This window comes from Zonotrichia leucophrys, chromosome 8 (assembly GCF_028769735.1).
Source record: "Zonotrichia leucophrys gambelii isolate GWCS_2022_RI chromosome 8, RI_Zleu_2.0, whole genome shotgun sequence".
Taxonomy (NCBI): domain Eukaryota; kingdom Metazoa; phylum Chordata; class Aves; order Passeriformes; family Passerellidae; genus Zonotrichia; species Zonotrichia leucophrys.
The window spans coordinates 25,344,244-25,351,407 of NC_088178.1; the positions used below are offsets into that span (position 1 = coordinate 25,344,244).

At 43.8% G+C, this 7,164-nt stretch overlaps 1 protein-coding gene across 1 annotated transcript in view; it reads right to left on the minus strand.

The window, feature by feature from the left end:
- SLC1A7 (solute carrier family 1 member 7) overlaps positions 1–5,736 on the minus strand; it is a 48,333-nt gene extending 42,597 nt beyond the window's left edge. Inside the window, exons 1-2 of the mRNA XM_064719684.1 lie at positions 5,596–5,736; positions 4,456–4,535 (exon numbers count right to left, since the gene is read on the minus strand). Coding sequence (XP_064575754.1) covers positions 4,456–4,535; positions 5,596–5,736 — 221 coding nt within the window. The remainder of the gene's footprint in view (positions 1–4,455; positions 4,536–5,595) is intronic.
- Positions 5,737–7,164: the final 1,428 nt, after the last annotated feature.

Here is a 7,164-nt window from a genome sequence, read left to right on the forward strand (position 1 = left end):
ACTCTTACTGCTGACTGCTAATCAAAGTCTCAGAAAACTCAGCCCTGTATCTCTTTACAAATAAAAGCTTAATCATATAAACAAGGAGAGTGCTGGAGTAAAGGATGCAACTTTCTATTTCATATATAGGTAGACATATAGGACAAAGAGAATGCTTTTCTGAACAACCAGACACCAGTGTTAGAAATGCCTCAACAGTGGTGAATTATTCAATGTTATTCCACTAATACAATATTATTCTTCAAAACTTTGCAGTTGTGACAGATCAGGTTTCAGTACCAGCCTCCACAAAAAGTTTAAGTCAAAGCAGTCATGCTTACTGAAAATCAATTTCTGGCCCACTGGGAACTGATCAGTACAAAGGTGGTAACATGAGCTGGAGATGATGGGGCAGGGAATGGGCACAGAAATGCTCTGAAGGAAGGTGACAGTGTGTGAGTTGTGGCACAGCGCCTGCCAGCACCCTGGCCTGTGCTGGCGCTGCCACAGACAGGAGCAGGTCAGAGGGTTTACATTGCCTTAGAAAATGTGAGAAGGTATTAAGGGGAAAGTCGAGCCTTTGTTCCTCTCCCAGTCTTTTGTATCATGCAGAGCACAAAAACATTGACATCAGATTGGATTACTTCAAGCATTTAAGAAGTTGAGAAACTCAAGTGATGCACAGGTATCTCTGCCAATCAGCTTGTCCTGGGAACAAGTGAAGGAATCCCGTATGTGTGTGTGGAAGTTTATAACAAACCCCAGTGAAAGAAAGTGGAAGGTTTATTGTTTTCTGGATAGGGAATGGTACCGGCCATCCCCGGGATGCGGGACCCGGGCAGTGACACCGGCAATCCCCGGGATGCGCGGAGGGAGCCCGGGCAGTGACACCGGCCATCCCCGGGATGCGGGAGCCCGGGCAGTGACACCGGCCATCCCCGGGCAGTGACACCGGCCATCCCCGGGATGCGGGACCCGGGCAGTGACACCGGCGATCCCCGGGATGCAAAGCCCGGGCAGTGACACCGGCCATCCCCGGGATGCGGGAGCCCGGGCAGTGGCACCGGCGATCCCCGGGCAGTGGCACCGGCAATCCCCGGGCAGTGACACCGGCGATCCCCGGGATGCGGGAGCCCGGGCAGTGACACCGGCCATCCCCGGGATGCGCGGAGGGAGCGAGGCACCGCTCGGTGTCCCGGCAGAGCCGCCCGGTGGCCGCCGGCTGCATTGCGGGGTATCCCGAGCCGCCGGGAATGCCGGAGGGGCAAGGAAAGGGCGTGGAACAAACCTGGGCAGCGGGATCTGCATGAGGGGTTTGATAAACACAACTTCAGCGCAGGATGTGTAAGATGAGTACAATGCAACAAGGATGCACAGGGAACTGTGCGCCTGCCTGCTGGAAAACCTGACATCTGTTGAAGGCTGAAACGTTTTGCGTAAAAGGAGGAAAATACACTGTTTGCATTGTCCCTGTCAAATGAGGGTCGAAGCCTCTGTCCCAGAGTGAATCAGGGAACTTCAGAGCTTCTGCAGCTGATCTGTCAGGCTTTTGAGAACATCTCCCTGTCGAGCTGCAGTAAGAACTGGAACAGTGTCTAAATGTGAAACTACGAATTCAGATTTGGCTCCTATTCTCTCCATATTTCCATTCCCAGGTCTAACAGCAGTATCCCATGTTTACACATAAAGTAAGCAGTGTAAACTAGTAACTACAGGCTCTAAAATTTGGTCTTGTAAGGTTCCATTACTGATTATCCCTTGGGCAGACACGAACTGTCAACTATTTGTAATTTTCTTTATCTTTCCAGCATAAGTGTTGTGTGGGTAGCTGTTCTCACAGCTGAGAAAAGCAAACTCTACACTCAGGGGGTACTGACAGGTATGAGCAGGGCTCAATCTCAGGCAGAGGATGGGTGCAGTAAATATATACTTATTTCAGAGTTGTTCTGATGCTAGGAAGCTTTTTTATGTAATCAGATAACTGAAATAATTTCAACCCCCACCCTTAATGAAGGTCCATGCCTCAACAAAAACAAAAGCTCATGCAGGGCTCAGACTGACAGGCTAATGGGTGATGGTTGCTTTTCCAAGATTTTTCTATCTATGGGAAAAGAAAGAAGTGAGACCACGGCTGACAGGAGACATCAGAAATAGGTACTGGAGCTCTGGGATAGAGCAGTTCCAGGAGCAGCAACAAAGTTCAGGAAATCAAGAAATTGTACTTTGAAGAAATGATCTCCTGTTGTTTGACAGATTTCCTCTGCATCCATGGAACTTTTAAAATAAACATCATTCAGAGATACCTGACTGTATCATAACTTCCTCATTTCTAATGAATGCAGTCTGCAAAGTTCTGTTTTAACTCTCTAACAATCAAGAGGTCAAGAGGTGGAATACAAATTTTCAGCCATTTCTGTTTAAGGCTGGATTTCTGCTAGTGGAAAACTAGATTTTTTAGTCTGTTTTCAATCTTCTGACCTATCCAGTTGCCACTTTTACTTCTTCTACAACCCTTCAAAATAAGCTCTGGACTTGGAAACAGGATAGTTTGCCCTAAGTCTCTCTTTAATTTTCCTTTCTCACCTCTCCTTTTCTTTACAAGTAATTTCTTCACTTATGTGTTCAAAGTAAAACTTGCATTAATTTCAACTAGGAGAGCAATATTTAGAGTTCTTTTTATGGTGCTGTGCTCCTGGCTTTTGTAAACAATAATAGAGAGTGATTTAAAAGATAATTTAAATGTCACTACTCTGGCAGGACAGGCTGAAGATATTCCAAATCCACAAAGAAATGTAAAAGTTTAAATGTGCATGCAGATTGATAAAAATACAGTACTGGTTTACTGATTTTATGAAATACATGTGTGGAAAATACTGTGCTTGTTATTAAAAACCCCAAAAGACAACCAGCCAAAAATGCCCAAACTGTACAAGAATGTTGTTATATCTGGAGTGTTTTTTCTTGTAAACTTTGCCATTTCAGTTTGTGCTAGCAGGCACTGCTAGTTTGTTATACAGGGAGATGGACTCACACTTGCAAGGAGAATGGAACCTCTTTGAAGGTTTGTAAAGTTTCTGTGTTTCCAGCTCAGAGGACAGAGTGCAGCTGCTGTGACAGTGAGGCTCAGAGCTGTCCCATCTCCAGGCAGCTCAGAGCCATCACAGGCTGTGCCAGAGCAGCTCTTTCCCACTGTGCTGCTCTTCCTAACATCTCTGAATATACTGGAGGGTCTAAAGGACTGCACATTTTATGGAAGGACACATAAATCTGCTCCAACCCTTTTCTGTCCTCCTTACTATGTCCCTTCCTCATGTAAGACTCTTGTTTTCTTTGGAAAACTTTCATTTCACCTCTCAAAAAAATCTTCTTGCATGTTTTGTGTTGGTGTTCTCTAGATGCATGGGCCAGGACCAGGTGTGAGTCTATGGTTATAAAACCAGTTTCATGCACAAAGCACCATGACTCAGCTTTGTTCTGTGAAAAACCATGAGGAGGCAGATGTCAGGGTGGATGATTTAAAAATAAAATTAGTGCTGTTAATCCTGTTCATTTTCAACAACTGTCAGTGATCTGAAGGCTGGAAACTTGTTTTTTTCTCAAAGTGGAAGATGAGGTCTTGATGTATGAATTAGATTTCAAAACTGGAACCAAATATTGCAGCAATTTTTCCTCAGCTCTGTTAAAGTTAGCTTTGTTACTTTCCATCTCTTTAATAACCTCCCAGCCTTGGGCACATGAGGGAGTTTTTGGCCATCCAGCTGGTGGTGTTTTGGGACTGCAGTCAGACTTAGGGAAAAGCCTGCCCTAAGTGACACCCTCCCACTGCAAAGGCAGCTGCCATGCACCACTCAGTTCCAGCACCGAGATCATTCATTCTGCCACTGATAAAGTGCCACCACTAAAGGCTCTATCTTGAACAAATGAAGAAATCACTTTCACTTCCAGCCATAGACAGCTATACACTATTAGTTCACTGGAGACACAGGGTTTTTTCAGTATTTATCATACTCTAAACACATACAGCACACCCCAAAATACTGCAGGACACTACGAATTAACTGTGCTTTTTCACTGTATTTATACAGTGTATTATTTCAATTGTTTAGATTTAAGGCAGACTTTTTGATAAGGTGGGTTATTTATTCTATGTTATTCCATAACATAGAATAAGTTTAACTTCTAAGTAGCTTGAAGGGAAAAGTCCTCCCATTACAAGGGAAAAAGTAAACAAATTTTAAAATCCCCATCTCATGAATTGTAAAGCAAATAATACCTATATGAGGTAGAAATGATGTATGGCAGAAATTATCCTGTCAATTAAAATACATGTTCATGGCTGAAATATGAATGTGAATGTGCCGCAGCACTGATGCCTCTGGCACTGTCACCTAATTCAGTCACAACTAAACCATTGTGATGACAAATCTCAATTAGAAAACTTCAAAAGTTATTGGAATAACAATTGCCTTCACTTACCTTGAGACAACCAGAGGGAGAATCAGCATTTTCAGCATCCTCATCAGTAACTCACCAGGAAACTGGAAGTAACTAATTTCCTGGAAATACATGGAGAGATGCTTATTGTTTTGAGCTAAAGACTGGCTGTCTTCACAAGTGCTGCTAGAGCTGTGTGTCAGATAACAACGCTAGAATCTGCACCTTTGGTGCAAAGACAAGGTGGCAAAGATAGCAGGCTTTAAAAGGGAATTTTAAAATTAATTAGATTACATAATGTGTTCTTATTCAATAAACACACGGCATTGTTTGCTCCTTTACAAAGGAAGACAAAAATGAAATGTGCCATCTCTTGGAGACTACTGTTAACCAGTTGCCCTGAATAATCTCTCCATTCTGCATTTTGTCTGTTTTCCTAGACGTGTTTGAAGCTATGGCTTGGACACAAATTATGTTCAGACAGACAGTGATTTGCAGTAGCTGAGGCCAGAATTGGTTTAATTTAGATGCATTTATTAATGCCTTATATTTTAAACTGAGATTTCTATTTTGTGCTCAAACAGTGCATTTATTAAAGCATGTTGTTGTCTAGTCTGTCTGGCTGATACAGCAGAAATGAGCACCAGCAAAGGGCTTAGTTGAAGTATGCAGGGGGAGAATTCCCCAAGTGACTTCAGTAACATGTTCTGCTAATGATGAGAAATCTCACATTTATTAATATGAAACACCATTAGTGCAATATAAACATCTGCACCCCTGTGCATCTGATGCTGAAAAATATTCCCAGTGTTTTCGTTAGCTGTGTATGTTCCAGAATAGTATAAAATTTGCACTACCAGTTTCTGCAGGCCTGTATGAAATGCTACATTTCATCTAGCTTAAATGCCCGCTATTATTATCCATACCTGCCACATTCTATTGTGCTCCTGCTGTGCTTCCCAGGAGTCTGAGGGACAGAACCCTTTGCTAACCTATTGTTAGAGAACGTGTGAAAAGACCCAAAGAACAGCATAGATCGACAAACAGATGAAACGAAACAATTTTAACACACACACACAGGTGACTTTTACCTTCCAGAGCCCACCCTGCCCAAGGTACACATGTCTTTTGTTATGTAAGTCTGGCATTTCCTCTGCAGGGACTTGCTGGGAGCTCTCTTACCTGCTGGGAGAGGCGCCTGGTCCTCAGGAAGAACCCCAGGAGGCAGCCGATGGTGACGGACAGCACGGAGAGGATGAGCAGCCCGTTCCTTTTACAAACATCCTTGATCCGAGCGAGGATTGCGTCCAGGGCCACCGCCATGCTGTCCTGCCTGCTCTTTGGAGAGGAATCAGCATCCCATGGGGAGAGAATTCACTCGCTCCTCTTGTTGGGGTGCACAGATCTGGCTCTGGATAGATCAGATCAAAGCACTTCCAGTTCTGCTTAGCTGACCCGCAAGGTCACCCCTCTGCCAATAGCCACCAAGCAAGCAGCTGGCATTATTGTTCCAAATTAATACCAACAATCCTATTATCAACTACATCATTAAGAGCCTGGAAGAAGATTAGGGGGCTCTGGAAAATTAGAACAGAATGCAGTAGTATTTCTAAAACAAGACCAGTTCAAAACAAAGTGACACTCCTGGGGGAAAGGCGATGGATTCCTCAGTCTCCCTGGTTTGGGGTCTGGACGCCCAAACCCAGAAAGGGGACCCTGCAAGCCAGCATTCAGCCAGGGAACAGAGCAGGTTTCCCAAAGGGCAGGGCAGGTAACGTTTTGAACAGGACTATCACAGCAGGGCAAGCTAGGTGAAACTGGACTTCATTAATTAAAGCAGGCTTGGTTTTTTTTGTTTTCATTGCCAAAAAAAGGCTGAATGAGCAGCATGAGAGACACGCATCAGACAGGAAATAGCCACAGACTGGAACATGCAAGGACACCTTCTGTCACTGGGCATTTATTATCTTGGAAGTGAAATGATTTCACTTTTCTTCCAACCACTATGTTGATTAGAGTAGGGCCAATTTACTTTCAGAGGATTATCAGACTAAGCCACAGGGATTGCTTTCCTTTCCTTTGCTGTGTCCGCATTCAATCCCAATGCTGATTTTTATGCTGGTGAGTGTCTGATAAAAATACACCACCATAACCATTCACATGCCATGCTTTCTTGTGAAAGCATTTCTGTAGTTTTTGGTATATTCTGAGATGATTCAATGTTTTTATGGAAAATTTTCCCCACAGTACAACTAGGTTGTGTGTTTATAATATTACATTTTATACCATGATCAAGTATTTTGCTGTATGCTCATGTGTGAGTGAAAAAAACCTCAGGAGAGATTAAACTGTTCTTTTTGGGGGCAGGATCTCAGTCCTGTGTAGTCAGTAGGACATATGGATACACACACACAGAAAAAAAAAGCGGAGTGGGAGGAAATTAAAGAAAAAATATGTGGAGTCCGTATGTTGAACATAAAAAGAAGTGGATTGCAGAAAAACAAGAGGATTGCAGAAAATTTTATTAATGAATCAGAACGTTTTATTAGTCTGTATGTAAGAGGACTGATGCTGAACAGCCCCAACACGGTGGTAATTTCGCTACTTTTGCGTCATGTATCCGATTGACTTTTGGAATGGAATAACAGAAAAACGGGAGGAGCGGTGGGCGGGGCCCCGATAGGAGTGGGCGGGACTATGGGCGGAGTGGGCGGGGCTATGGAAGGAGTGAGCGGGGCCCTGGGTGGAGTG